The 15,487-nt window shown below is 44.6% G+C and overlaps 1 protein-coding gene across 1 annotated transcript in view; it reads left to right on the top strand.

The window, feature by feature from the left end:
- The window catches only part of ephb4b (eph receptor B4b), a 43,501-nt gene extending 30,642 nt beyond the window's left edge, over nucleotides 1-12,859 (top strand). The window contains 8 exon segments of the mRNA XM_034164286.1: nucleotides 5,194-5,441; nucleotides 6,808-6,954; nucleotides 7,025-7,093; nucleotides 7,666-7,715; nucleotides 7,794-7,893; nucleotides 7,969-8,162; nucleotides 11,850-12,008; nucleotides 12,094-12,859. Coding sequence (XP_034020177.1) covers nucleotides 5,194-5,441; nucleotides 6,808-6,954; nucleotides 7,025-7,093; nucleotides 7,666-7,715; nucleotides 7,794-7,893; nucleotides 7,969-8,162; nucleotides 11,850-12,008; nucleotides 12,094-12,199 — 1,073 coding nt within the window. The 3' untranslated portion in view covers nucleotides 12,200-12,859.
- Nucleotides 12,860-15,487: the final 2,628 nt, after the last annotated feature.

Consider the following 15,487-nt stretch of genomic DNA (forward strand, 5'->3'; position numbering starts at 1 on the left):
TACTTTTGTCAGTATTTTAGCATCTGTATTTAAAAGTGAAATTGAACAATAAGAACTACAGTTTAAGGGTTTTTAAAATCTTTTTTAAGCAGCAGAGGGTTGACAGCATGGCACGTGGACCGTGGAAGTAATGATGAATTCAGGGACTCTGTAAACATAGACAGTAATATTGGAGACAGCAAATCCGCAAACCTCTTACAGAAATCTGCCAAAAAGCCATCTGGTCCTGGAGATTTGCCACTTTACCAGGCTTATCTCATTTACTGAAATATCCCTCTCCAAGTCATTAACTAAGTCAGAATCTATTGCAGGTATGTTGAGATCTTTGAAGAAGTCTTCAAAATCAGGTGTCTGAGGAGGACAGTGATTGAAAATAATTGCTGAAGCATTTATTAATTTCTCCATCTTCTGAGAGCCTTGGTAATTATTAATTGTTGAAATACTTTGATAGGCAGATCTCTGTTGCAGCTGGTGTGCGAGCAGACGTCCCGCCTTTTCCCCATGTTCATAATATCCACATTTTGACTTGGAGATCAGATATTCAGCCTGCTGGGTAGATGAAGTATTGTATTCAGTTTGTAATAGAACTCGTTTCTTCACCAGTTCTGGTCAGGTTCCCTGTCCAATAACAAAATTGCTTCATTTAGACCTTTTATTTGTTCTGGGTTCTTCCTTTTCTTATCAGCGCAATATGAAATAATTTGACCTCTCCTGTAGGCTTTTATGGACTCCCAGATGGTACAAAATACCTGGGGTTTGATTAGTTTTAAGGAAAAAAGAGCATCTCTGCATTGATAAATTATCAAAGTTATCACCTGATAGGAGCAAAGAGTTAAATCGCCACAGATGAAACGCTGGCAGAGTGTCTGGAATTATAATTTTCATACTTAGTGCGGTGTGATCTGAAAAGACCACAGCACCACAGTCACACTCCTTCACAAGATGTAAAACTGTGTTGTCAATGAAGAAATAGTTGATTCTGGAGTGTGTCGTATGAACAGGGGAATAGAAGGAATAAGCTCTTGTAGTGGGATTATAACGGCACCATACATCGGTCACTCCATAGGTCTCTAGAAATGATTTTATTGATTGAGTCGACTTTGTGAGGTTCACTTTACCAGGTGCACTTCTGTCTAAAGAAGAAAGCACACAATTAATATCTCCACCAATTATAATACTGTGTTGACATGTTGGGAATCTTGGAGAAAAGTTTGTTAAAGAACTCTTGGTCGTCCCAGTTTGGTGCATACACGCAGACTAAAATTACAGGGAGTGTGTATAATTTTCCCACCACTATGACAAAGTGCCCAGTGGTGTCAGTGTGCACGTTAGATTCAGTGAACTGTATATGTCTGCTAATCAATACGGCTACACCTCTCAATCTGCTTCGGACGTTAGATTGAAACACCTGACCAGACCGTTTTTTGCTTAGGCTCAGGCTGTCAGAAGAACACACACGTGTCTCCTGCAGAAAGGTAATATCTGCATTCAGCTGCTTTAAATGTGATACAATTTTCCTATATTTTATGTTTTGATTAAGGGATTTTACATTCCGAGTTACAGTTTTGACTGGGAATCCATGAGTCTGCCTGCTCACACACACACACTGGTCATCTTAGAAGTATTTTAGAGTTTACTAGTACACAAACCATTATCCCTACAGAAACATAGGTACAGACAGAGATTTAAACAGTAACCCATAAATAGCTGGTATAGCAAACCCCCTCTCCTGACTGAACAAGGAGACAAAAAACAGAACAAAAACAAATCCACACATTAATGTGCTTGTATTGAGTTATACTGCTACGTAGGCTGCTTGGGCTCCCGTTTAGCCCCTAATTTAAAATAAAAGGCTCACATGAGCATTGAATGCTTATATTAGCTCCTCAATTCACCAAGAAACAAACTAGAAATACGTATAACTAAACGCCAAAGCGGCACAACAAATATGTAAACAGACATATTTCAGCATAAAATAACAACAGGTGGGTAAACAAACTGTCTGAGAAGATTGTAGATAATTAAAATCTAGATCTACAGTCACCTTCACCTATGCCATGACCTGGTCTGGATCTGTAAACACCAAGTCCTCCTCTCCTCGTGTGATGTGGAGTCGTGCTGGGAAAAGTCATCCATCTCAGTCGCGCAGCAGCCTCTTCACGGCTATAAACGCTGCTCCAGCCTTGGCCACGCCGGCTGTGTAGTCGGGGAAGATCATAACCGGTGCACCTTTAAAGTGTAGTTGGCCCTGAGTACAAGCGCGGCATAAAACCTCCACACATTCTTGGTGATAATGAAGGAAGTTTGTTCACAATCACCCGCGTTCTTCCGCCTGCTATTTTCTGTCCGGGCGACCAATGTGAGCGATCCACCAGCAGCTCCTTCTCCAGCTGTAACACCTCTCTCAGTCATGTAGTAACCGCTGCCGCGGAGCTGGACTCGGTCTCAGTGACACCAAGAATACGAACGTTACATCTCCTCTTCAGCCCTCCATATCTTCACCTTTGGCTTTCAGCTCGGCTACTGGTTCTCGTAAAGCAACCACTTCATCTGACCATGTAGACAGGCCCTCCTCCATCTCACTAACTCCAGTGTTCACCTGGGCCATGTCGGCACGGAGCGCAGCAGTGTTATTGGTTAGTGCCGTTTTCACTGACTGTAGCTCCAACTTAAGCATGTTGAAATCTTCTGTGAGGGCCTCTTACATTTCTTTCTTTATCACCTCAGAGATATCAGCTTTCAGATCCAGAGGTACCTCTGCCTTCAGGTCCGTCATCGTGTCGGCTTTGCTGCCCTTAGGGGAGGTTGGAGCATAGCTTCTCGCAGTATCTGGAGAACTCCAGTCCGAGGCTGCGGCGGGCCTACAACTGCTTTGTCCAGTGAACTTATATTTCCGAAGATTTGCAGCCATGTCAGGATTTTAGCGACGTGTAGAACAGCAGTGTCCCAAAAACTGAACCGAGTGAGCAAACAAGTTTCAGAATTTACTTCAGAAAATGCTCATTCAAGCAGGCTTCTCAGGAGCCCTCTTCCAACACGTCTTACCCCACCGCCGCCAGAGCAGAACCCCTCCAATTTGGAATACTTTATTTGTTGAGAACTGTTTTTGTAAACTGGCAGGAACTCCAAAAGTCTTAAAATTTGTTAGAAATTATGTGATTTTTTTCTTTTTTTTTCATTTTGCTTTCATTTCAAGTTTTTAAGAACTTGAGGCCCCTGAGTTTCCCCAACGAGCCTCCATGAACCTTTTGGAAATTTTAAAGAACCTTTTTTGAAACCTGTGTTTGTATAAACAGCCTTATTGTTACCCGGCACTCAGTGCTTTTTTACTTCTTGTTTTTTAAGAGATGCTTGTTTGTTTTATTTCATGCCCTTCTGTCTATTCCTACTGTTCTATGCTGCAATGTGACACTGAAATTTCCCCATTGAGGGATGAATAAAGGCTTTTCTTATCATATCTTATCTTAAACTGTCCACTGTGAATGATGGAAGCCTTTTTAAAAGAAGTCAAAGTCCAGCACATTTTTGGGGAAGACTGCACATTTTTTTCACCTGTTTTCTGGCTACGACACCACGGGTGTCAGATCCCTGTGGGTCCTGTGGACAGTCTTGTCAATGATGAAGAAGCCGTGACAGCAGTTTCAAACTGACACGGTCTTGACCTGTTGTGAAACATTTACACGTCCTCTTGCTATTGTCTTGAAGACAATCCTGGTCATTCTTGGACTCTCGGGTCACATCAGGGTCTGGACCAGTTGTCATGGTACCTGCACTAAACATCTTGCGCCATCGTAGACTTTCTGGTTTCCTTGTAGCTCCATCTTGTGCAGTCGTAGGAGAGTGTTGATTCTTGAGTCTTGGTTCGATCTTGGTGAATCATCTTCTCCGTGGTGAGAAGTTTGCAGTTTTGTCGTCAACACGTCTTGTGAGTAGATTTTGATAAAAGACATGACAGCGTTGAGGCGTTGACAGTCGTGGAGAGACTCGTGTGTGTGTGTGTGTGTGTGTGTGGGAACGAGGGTGCATGCTGGAGGAAAGGTGACAACAATCCGGGTCCTTGCACGAGCAGAACCAGGTACTGGATGTGGATCCGTAAACCGCAAACCTCTTCCACTGCTTAAAACTCAGACGAGCAGAACCTGCAGGTTCAGACTGAAGACGGCAGGAGACACACGTGTCACGTGGACGCTGCACGCCAGATATCATTCCCGCATTTTCCAATAATTTAAGGAATGTCAGTGTTCGTCTGATTGGACACCTGATTCACTTTCCAGCACGATGATGCTTGAACACTGAAAATAACATTTTACAGTTTCGTGGTGAGTTCAGGAATCGTTGGATTATTCTGTCACAGCAGCCAGATGAACTTGTGAACTTTGACCCCCCCCATAAGGAGACTTAGTTTTCTCAGCATTCAGAGTAAATTTTAGAAAAATATGACAGCTGATCAGCTCCATAAAGCTTTTTATTAAAAGAAAACAGACTTGTGAGACCAGAGACCCGTTGCAGCCTGGAGCTGATGAACAGATGGTTCCCATGGTAACGAGCGCCCAGTTACAGCTCGGTGATGTCATCAGCGGTATCTCCACACACGCTACATGTATGAAGTGAGCCCAAAGGAACATTACACCCCTTCAGAACGAATGACATCATCAGAGGGTGTCAGGACCCGGGTCAGGTTCCTGCTCCAGCCCTGATTGGTTCCCTCTTTGTGCTCGTGCCTGCACAGAGATCTCTGTTCTCCGCTCTTTAAACAGAATACGCAGGTTACAAAGTTGCGCTGCTGGCTCCGCCCACAACGCCTCCAGAGGTCATTTAACATGTTGAGACCCTCTAAACACATCATGGAGCAGGTGCCTCAGTGGGTGAGGACTTTGACTCCACCATGCAGACCCGGGTTTGAGGAGACTCTTCTCCTGCGTCCTATCAGTTCATCCACCTGGAAACGGGTACCGGCCTCAGCTGGGCGGACTGGAGTCCTGTCCAGCTGAGGAGTGGAAGACCCCGGTGATAAACATCAAGGCGTCCCTGGACCTGGTCTTAGGTCTTCCAGACACACCTGTCCAGGTGTTTGTTTGTGTTTTCTCAGTAAATCAGCTGAAACCTTTGACGGTTTTCTTCAGGCTTGTTTTCATGTTTGATTGCGTTTTAAAGGTCCTACCTCTCATCAGACCTTCTGCTCCACCTGTCCAGGTGAGTTCGGGGAGGTGTGTCGTGGCCGGCTGCGGATCCCGGGTCGGAAGGAGAACTACGTGGCCATCAAAACCCTGAAGGGCGGCTACACAGAGAAGCAGAGGAGGGACTTCCTGTCAGAGGCCTCCATCATGGGTCAGTTCCAGCACCCGAACATCATCCACCTGGAGGGCGTGATCACCACCTCGTGTCCCGTCATGATCCTGACCGAGTTCATGGAGAACGGCGCTCTGGACAGCTTCCTGAGGGTGAGACAGGAAGTAGATCAAAGACACCGTGATAGTCCATCCTGTCCACCTCGAGACTCAGGATCAGGTTCTAGTCAAAACTCTGGTACCTGTGGACTGACATGGTTCCAAAACAAACTGCTGTTAGAAAGTGTTTTGACTTGTGTTAGTTTGACAAGTTATTGATCCTGAATTAACAAAGTACAGATCACAGTAAATATCATGACTCATTAAAGAGTATAAGTACCACTGAGTACTTGTACTCATGTCTTCATTCACAACTCAACCCGGAACTCTCCATGGGAACTGAATAAACACCAGCGTTGTTTGTGACTTGGGACTTGATACTGGTACTTTAACAAGAACTCAAAGACTTGGGACCTGATATTGGTACTTTAACAGGAACTCAAAGTCTTGGGACTCGATACTGGTACTTTAACAAGAACTCAAAGACTTGGGACCTGATATTGGTAGTTTAACAGGAACTCAAAGTCTTGGGACTCGATACTGGTACTTTAACAAGAACTCAAAGACTTGGGACCTGATATTGGTACTTTAACAGGAACTCAAAGTCTTGGGACTCGATACTGGTACTTTAACAATAACTCAAAGACTTGGGACCTGATATTGGTACTTTAACAGGAACTCAAAGTCTTGGGACTCGATACTGGTACTTTAACAATAACTCAAAGACTTGGGACCTGATATTGGTACTTTAACAGGAACTCAAAGTCTTGGGACCTGATATTGGTACTTTAACAATAACTCAAAGACTTGGGACCTGATATTGGTACTTTAACAGGAACTCAAAGTCTTGGGACCTGATATTGGTACTTTAACAATAACTCAAAGACTTGGGACCTGATATTGGTACTTTAACAGGAACTCAAAGTCTTGGGACTCGATACTGGTACTTTAACAATAACTCAAAGACTTGGGACCTGATATTGGTACTTTAACAGGAACTCAAAGTCTTGGGACTCGATACTGGTACTTTAACAATAACTCAAAGACTTGGGACCTGATATTGGTACTTTAACAGGAACTCAAAGTCTTGGGACTCGATACTGGTACTTTAAGAAGAACTCAAAGACTTGGGACCTGATATTGGTACTTTAACAGGAACTCAAAGTCTTGGGACTCGATACTGGTACTTTAACAATAACTCAAAGACTTGGGACCTGATATTGGTACTTTAACAGGAATTCAAAGACTTGGGACTTTGGACATGACTACAAACCTGATTTGGTAGTTTTGGATTTTACTGATTTTACTGAGTTTGAAGGGGAAGATTCCAGAGTGGCGTGAAAAGACTGAAAGAGACCAGGACCTGACCTGGAACCTTGAGGTGGGTTGTGGTGTTTCTGACCTCATTCTTGTCTGACAGATGAATGATGGACAGTTCACCACCATCCAGCTGGTGGGGATGTTACGTGGCATCGCTGCGGGGATGAAGTATCTGTCAGACATGAGCTTTGTGCACCGAGACCTGGCGGCTCGAAACATACTGGTCAACTCCAACCTGGTCTGTAAGGTGAGACCGCCCGTGTGTCTCCGTGTGTCTGTCCAACATGTACCATCCTGATAGTTTTGTCTGTATTCAGGTGTCAGATTTTGGCCTCAGCAGATTCCTGACTGAAAACTCCTCAGACCCGACGTACACCAGCTCTCTGGTAGGTCAGCAACTCCTTAGCAATTAGCCTGTTAGCTCCAGACCACTCAGACTACATTTATAGACCTGAAAAAATACTGATAATGTCTGATTTATTTACTCAGAAATGTTGCATCTGATTAATTCTGACTTCAGACGGTCTGGAATAAAACCTGATTGTCTCACTGTTAGAGCGAAATAAAGAAAAATTAGGAGCAATAACCAAGTCTGTCTGATTCTTCCTGCTACCAAATTAGCATTAGCTAACATAGCCAAGCTACTGGTAGATCAGTATTAGCTATCTGAGTGTTTGTCTGAGTCTTGCTGCTATGAAATTAGCATTAGCTAACTGAGGCTAGCTGCTATCATATTAGCATTAGTTAACCTAGCCTAGCTGTTGGCAGCTCAGTATTAGTTAGCTGAGTGTCTGTCTGTCTTTGTCAGCATATTAGCATTAGCTAACCAAGGCTAGCTGTTGGCATATCAGCATTAGCTAACTGAGTGTCTGTCTAAGCCCAGTTGCTAGCATATCAGCATGAGTTGACCCTAGCTGTTAGCACATTAGCGTGAGCTAACTGAGTGTCTGTCTGTCAGGGAGGGAAGATTCCCATTCGATGGACAGCTCCTGAGGCTATCGCCTACAGGTGAGTATTAGCAGTATTAGTACTGCAGTACTACACTCGTGTTCGAAGTAACTGATGACAGCAACTGACTGATCGCAGGAAGTTCACATCAGCCAGTGACGCCTGGAGTTACGGCATCGTCATGTGGGAAGTGATGTCATACGGAGAGCGGCCATACTGGGACATGAGCAACCAGGATGTAAGATGTGTTTGTCTGTCACTGCCTGTCTGTGTCTCTGTCCACCTGTCTCACTGTCCCGTCCCTGTGCATCAGGTGATTAATGCCATTGAGCAGGACTACAGACTGCCGCCGCCCCCAGAATGCCCCGCCTCTTTACACGCGCTAATGCTGGACTGCTGGCAGAAGGAGCGGGCCAACCGGCCGAGGTTCTGTGACGTGGTGGCAGCACTCGATAGGCTGATCAGAAACCCCGCCTCCCTGAAGGTGACACACCCAGACGGACCAGGGTGAGACTCAATAACACACCTGACTAATGAGGCAATTAGACAGAACCTGATGGAGGTCAGAGGTCAAAGGTGAGACTGGTGTGCAGAGGACGGTCACGGAGAGGCTCCTCCTGTGTGCAGGTGAAGGGGCGGGTTTTAGAGTGAGTGACAGTCATAAACACTGTGACCAGCTACACGTGAGGAGGCGGAGCTTGTGAACCACAACTGTGATGCCGAAACCTCAGAAATTCGTAATGTTGTGGAAATTTCACATTCCTGACTTCATCCTGTAAAAAAAAGTGAGACCCTTCAGCTGCTCCCTTGGTCACCAAAACAAATCTGAGGTGGATCTGCATGATGAAGATACCTTCCCAACACAATTCCACCTTACACTGGAGAAATGTAGCAAAGGTGGGATTTGAACCGGGAACCTTCTGCACTCAAACCAAATGCACTAACCACTTGGCCACCACCACTGTGTTTCATTATCTCTAAAGATGAAAAAAATGCAACTTGAATTATGTGAAATCAACAGAATTAAAAGTCTGTTGTGCAAAAGGTCTCAGAATGATCAAACAAAAACAAAACAGCACTTGTTTTTTCACCTATAAAACAGCAACTATATATAAAACAGTAAACTTTGGTGACGTGTTGATCTTTGGTTGACGTGTGTACTGTGACGTATGTGGGTGACAAGATGGCGCCTGGTGCAACGCTGCCATACCTGAGCCTTTGGCGCCCTCTGGTGGCATTTTAATTGAATTATCAAACGTCAGTCAGAATTTGATACATTTTTATATCATGATCCATTTTCAAGTTGTTATAATGAATATTACAGTAAGTTATTGGCTTTTCTGTCCCCTGTGGTTGACATGAGTATTGCAGATCAAAGATGTACTGTATTGATACAGTCAGAAATCATCTTTAATCAGGCATGATGTCAAATATTTTACATATTTAAAGTAGACCTGCATTGAAATAAATGCAGTCAGATCTTTGGACCAAAAAATGACTTATATTTACACATAAGATCCTTCTGAATGTAGTAAAGTAAATCTGCAAGCCCAGATCTGTCATTCAACGGAGAAATCTTTGTTTAAAAATGACAAATTTACAGCTAACATTTAGCCCTCCGCAAAACTGTCTTCACATCCATGACGCTGCCGAGACGTCAGAGAGAAGACTCTCTCCCAGCATGCATTGCGCGCGCCAACTGTAATTTGTGGATTTACATCAGTTTGCATCTGCACCTTTTTCTTGTCTTATACGGAAGGATCTACTTTTTTAAAACTTCATATTGTCTTGCGGCACGTTTGGTGAGAACACATTTCTTTTATTTGTGCTTGAAAATTATTTTGGGGGACTTTTTCATACGCCCATTTGACTGAGTGGTGTCACATTGAAAATCTACTGTCTTTCGCCTCCGGTGTACCGTCGCGGGGTACGGAGGCGAGACCCGCAAAGAATTCAAGTCATTAAAAAGATATAAACCTCTCTCAGCGTCCATGGAGCTCTGCGGCTCCGATTACCGAGACGAGCGGCGCTGCAGATTTTGCAGCAAGACGTCTGTCCTTGCGAGCAACAGGTGTCACCGGCCGCTCCGCATCAAAACGGCGAGCGTAGTCTCTGGACTTGTGCCAAGTTGGCTGCACCTCCATTCAGTAGACAGAGGGGTGGTGCCGGCTGCACAGCAGACACGGGGGTGTGAGTGGCCCGTGGCGGAATTTAACGAGCGCATGCACTCGGTAAGCGTATCGGGGGCAGTGAGAGCAAGGCGTCGGAGAAGAATGTCGCCCGCTGTCGATGTCGCCGCTGATCTGAGCATGCAGATCTGTATCTCGCATTCATTGCAGCTTACTTCTGGATGTTGAAACCAGGACATGTTTAACAGTAACATTACTAACAGATAAAATCAATTTCAGTGCAGGATCGGACTGAAGGTGGGAGCACTCCGTCTTATCTCTTACGTCACTGCAATGTCCCAGATGTACAAACTGTTTTCACAGAGGGCTAAATTTTAGCTGCAAATTTGTCATTTTTAAACGAAGATTTCTCAGCTGAATTACAAATTTGGGCTTACAGATTTACTTTACTGCATTCACAAGGGTCTTATAAATACATATCAGCTATTTCTTTCTGAAATCTGACCACATTTATTTCAATGCAGGTCTACTTTAACAAATATTTGTCTGCATAACCCAGAACCCTTAACCTCTAACCCTGAATCCTTTATTTGTCCAGTCACAGAAAAATATTTTCCAGTTAAGTTTTTCAATATTTGTGGCTTCAGTTTCTTGTCCAACTAAAAGCAAATTAATATCCGTTGTCCCCCTGTGGATCACTGACCCTGTGTTTGTGTCTCTGTCTGTCTCTCAGTCCGTCCCAGCCTCTGTTGGACCAGCGTGTCCCTCCTCCGTTGTTCCCTGTGGATCACTGACCCTGTGTTTGTCTCTCTGTGTCTCTCAGTCCGTCCCAGCCTCTGTTGGACCAGCGTGTCCCTCCTCCGTTGTTCCCTGTGGATCACTGACCCTGTGTTTGTGTCTCTGTCTGTCTCTCAGTCCGTCCCAGCCTCTGTTGGACCAGCGTGTCCCTCCTCTCTTGTTCCCTGTGGATCACTGACCCTGTGTTTGTCTCTCTGTGTCTCTCAGTCCGTCCCAGCCTCTGTTGGACCAGCGTGTCCCTCCTCCGTTGTTCCCTGTGGATCACTGACCCTGTGTTTGTGTCTCTGTCTGTCTCTCAGTCCGTCCCAGCCTCTGTTGGACCAGTGTGTCCCTCCTCCGTTGTTCCCTGTGGATCACTGACCCTGTGTTTGTCTCTCTGTGTCTCTCAGTCCGTCCCAGCCTCTGTTGGACCAGTGTGTCCCTCCTCCGTTGTTCCCTGTGGATCACTGACCCTGTGTTTGTGTCTCTGTCTGTCTCTCAGTCCGTCCCAGCCTCTGTTGGACCAGCGTGTCCCTCCTCCCTTGTTCCCTGTGGATCACTGACCCTGTGTTTGTCTCTCTGTGTCTCTCAGTCCGTCCCAGCCTCTGTTGGACCAGCGTGTCCCTCCTCCGTTGTTCCCTGTGGATCACTGACCCTGTGTTTGTCTCTCTGTGTCTCTCAGTCCGTCCCAGCCTCTGTTGGACCAGCGTGTCCCTCCTCCGTTGTTCCCTGTGGATCACTGACCCTGTGTTTGTCTCTCTGTGTCTCTCAGTCCGTCCCAGCCTCTGTTGGACCAGCGTGTCCTTCCTCCGTTGTTCCCTGTGGATCACTGACCCTGTCTCTGTGTCTCTCAGTCCGTCCCAGCCTCTGTTGGACCAGCGTGTCCCTCCTCCGTTGTTCCCTGTGGATCACTGACCCTGTGTTTGTCTCTCTGTGTCTCTCAGTCCGTCCCAGCCTCTGTTGGACCAGCGTGTCCTTCCTCCGTTGTTCCCTGTGGATCACTGACCCTGTCTCTGTGTCTCTCAGTCCGTCCCAGCCTCTGTTGGACCAGCGTGTCCCTCCTCCGTTGTTCCCTGTGGATCACTGACCCTGTGTTTGTCTCTCTGTGTCTCTCAGTCCGTCCCAGCCTCTGTTGGACCAGCGTGTCCTTCCTCCGTTGTTCCCTGTGGATCACTGACCCTGTCTCTGTGTCTCTCAGTCCGTCCCAGCCTCTGTTGGACCAGCGTGTCCCTCCTCCGTTGTTCCCTGTGGATCACTGACCCTGTGTTTGTCTCTCTGTGTCTCTCAGTCCGTCCCAGCCTCTGTTGGACCAGCGTGTCCCTCCTCCGTTGTCCGCCTGTGGTTCGGTTTCCGAGTGGCTTCGAGCGATAAAGATGGAGCGTTATGAGCAGAGTTTTCTTCAGGCCGGGTTCACCAGCCTGGACCTGGTGTCTCAGCTGAACACTGAGTGAGAGACACCCCACGGAGACATCAGCCTGCCAGTCATCACTCAGGGCAACAAGCACTTATGCTGTCTTTATCTGTTTCCATAGAGACCTGCTCAGAGTGGGCGTGACCCTCGCTGGCCACCAGAAGAAAATCCTCTCCTCCATCCAGACACTCAGAATACACAAAGCCCCGCCCACCATGCTCTACTGACCAATGACAGCCCTGCTTGTCTGTACTGTGGAAAACCACAGCTCTTGTGATGCGTCATGCTCCTCCCACTAATGTTTGACACGCCCAGTTCACTTAACTCCTCCCATTACCCTTTGACTTCTCCAATCTTCACTCCGCCCACTGTTCCAGTCACAGGGTGGTTGAAAATGGGCGGGGCCTGAATTTTGTTGATGTCATGACTGGTTGCTGAGGTGATATTATATTAGGGCGGAGCTAATTTAACCAGACAAGCTCAACAAGTGTGTTTTTTACACTTGGACAGATCAGGATTTGATCAGACTGGATTATGTGACACGTTAGCCGCCTCTGTTTAACTCGCCTCGGACTTCTCTACCTTTTACTGACACACTTCCAGAATGACCTTTTACCTCAGTTAGAACAAACTCCGCCTACTTCCGACCTGTGGCTAATCAGAGCAGAGATCAGCTGAGACTCGTTAATGATGTCAGAGGTGACTGTTTGTGCATTTTTATCGATTAAACATGAATTATGTCTGTTTTTAAGTGTTTGAAGCAAAAAAATGTGAATTTTTTTTTTTTAGTCCAAAGAGCAAAAACAAACAAAAATCCGTGCAGATTTTAGAATCTTGTTGTGACTCCGCCCTGCCACAACACACCAGCCAATCCACACCTGAGGAAACTCAAAGCCCCTCCCATTTCAACCTGATTGGTCCCACTAAGACGCCAGCATCCAGCACACAAACATCATCTCCATTAAGCCCCGCCCACTGATGCCAGCTGGGCCAGTCACAGTTGTGAACGCAGTGTGGGAAGAAAAAAAGGGTTTTTACAGAGAACTAGAACAAATTCAGTGCTGTTTCCTGGACACACGCCGAATAAGAATCAAACTATGACTGCAGGAACTCAGGAGGACCAGTGTCCAAACATTTCAGAACTTCCAGGAGACTGAAGATTCATGTCTCCTTGAATCTTTTTAGTGAGGAATCTTCTGGGATCAGTGCCGTGGAACATTTTCAGGAATTCTTTGAGACCACTATCGGAGATTTCAGCGGAAATCTTTTGGGACTTTCAGGGAAATATTTATGAGACATTAGAGGACCGTGAGTGGCGGTTTGACGCCTGCAGATGGACATGAGTCCACGGCTCTGTTGGAATTTAAAGTGCTGTCGTGGATTTGAATGAGGTCACTCAAGGACTCCAAAATACCAAATCTTTAAGAAAAATACTGAACAAACGGACGTCAAAGACAAACGTGTAAAGATCCACCTGACAGATATCGGAACGATTGTAAAACTCTTTTTTGTATTTTAGCACTTCTTCTTGTATCTGATCGTCTTTCACGTTTTTATACAAAAACTGTATTTCAGGAAAAGTGTCGTTATTTAGTAAAGAAACAAACACAAACATCTGTCTGGTTTTTCTTTTTTCTCTGGGATTGAAGACACGGGATCAGATCTCCAGGACCAAAGACCTGGTCTGAGACCGTCCCTCCTGTCTCTATGACATCACTGTCATCAGATGAAGTCACAGTTTATGACATCATAATGAAAATCACTTCAGCCATTTTTAATGAAAAAATATTTAAAATATCTCCTTTAATCTTCAAATGAAAACAAATCTCAACCACACAACCGACATTAAAATATTAAACTCAAAATAATGATTTTAATGTCATTTAATCCTGACTTAAGATGCACTGACAACAGGTTTAACTTAAACCAGACTTTGTGTATTTTCAGTGCAGTTTGATCAATTTCAAATTAATTTCATTTATATAGCACCAAATCACAACAAAGTTGCCTCAAGCTGCTTCACACAGTAAGGTCAAATATTACTAACCCCCAGAGCAAGAACACAGGTGACAGTGGGAAGAAAAAACTCCCTCTGATGATTTGAGGAAGAAACCTCAAGCAGACCAGACTCAGAGGGCGACCCTCTGCTTGGGCCATGATACAGACACAATTTACAAAACAATACACAAACCTTTAGTGTGCTGACCTCTGGAATTTTATTTATGTCATTTTGTTGAGATTTGTTTTCAATCTGAATTAAAAACATTTTTTTATTAATATAAAAAAAAAAAAATCAGAATTAAATTTTAAATTAAATGTTACCAAAAAATAAACTGTGTAAACATGATGGGACACAAACCTTTAAAAACACTGCACGTTTGCAAAGTTCACTACTGATATTTCTGATTATAAGACAGAAAAATCTCAAATCTCTTCTTTTAAAACACACTTTGATCTATTTCCTGTGGTCTCACTCGGATGTTAATGTCCACTGTACTCACGCCGCTGTTTTTAGATGAAACGGTGTCACCATGGCAATGCTGGTTTAACGTTTAATCCACGTTCTTTTTCAGGAGCAGCTTTAGTCGTCACATTCAGTTTCATTGTTATTTGATGTTTGAAGTGTGCTCATAGTTCAGGATGCTACAGTGCTGCTTTATTAATCCAAAGGTTGTTGGTTCAAATCCACCAATGAGGCTGAGTTTATGTTTTGGTTTTGTTGTCCACTCATAAAACAGAAAAAACTGAACCTAGTTTGTCTTTTAAAATGTATGAAAACACTTACTGTATGTTGTTGGTTTAACGCCCAGTCAATTTTATTTCAAAAGTCTTGATGAAGCTCCTGAATGCCTACTGAGAAAAAAACAAACAAACCTCAGTTTAAACAACTGAGGTATGAAAGAATCCACAAGGAATTTTAACCAACAACCTCTGTGACCAGTCCTGATTCTTAACCAGCTGGAATCTGACAGATGGAACTTTGATTTGATTGTGAGAGATTTCAGCAGCTTCAGTCTGACCTGGTTTCCTGTTTGAGCAGTGCTGAAGATGGTCGAATGGTGAAGGACGCTGCACGGCAACGTGCAAATGTGGGTTCAAGTCCCAGCAGGATCAAGTACAGGTATGCAACACATATGTGAGTGTGAACCAAAAACTTCAAAACTGGGTTGCGTAATATCTTTTCCGCCGTTGTTGGCTTGCGTTGCATCATTTCTTGTCGTCAATTTGCATTTCATCATGAAGAAAGACATCATGGAGCTCCACCCAGGTGAGTTAACGGTAGGTGTTTCTTTATTGCGTTCGGTTTTATTAATTTCATAATCCGTGATCGCTGCAGCGACTTTATTCTCCTGAATTTTTATTTCATTTTAACATGCAAACTGCTCCTGTTTGTGGTGTTTCCACAGTTCCACATTTTAGATGCAGAGTGCTCACACGGGGAAGAAATACTGAAATAAAAGTATAAATACTACACTGTCAAAATACTCTGTTCCAAGTAAAAATAACGTCCTGTT

This window comes from Thalassophryne amazonica, chromosome 23, assembly GCF_902500255.1.
Source record: "Thalassophryne amazonica chromosome 23, fThaAma1.1, whole genome shotgun sequence".
In the NCBI taxonomy this organism is placed as follows: domain Eukaryota; kingdom Metazoa; phylum Chordata; class Actinopteri; order Batrachoidiformes; family Batrachoididae; genus Thalassophryne; species Thalassophryne amazonica.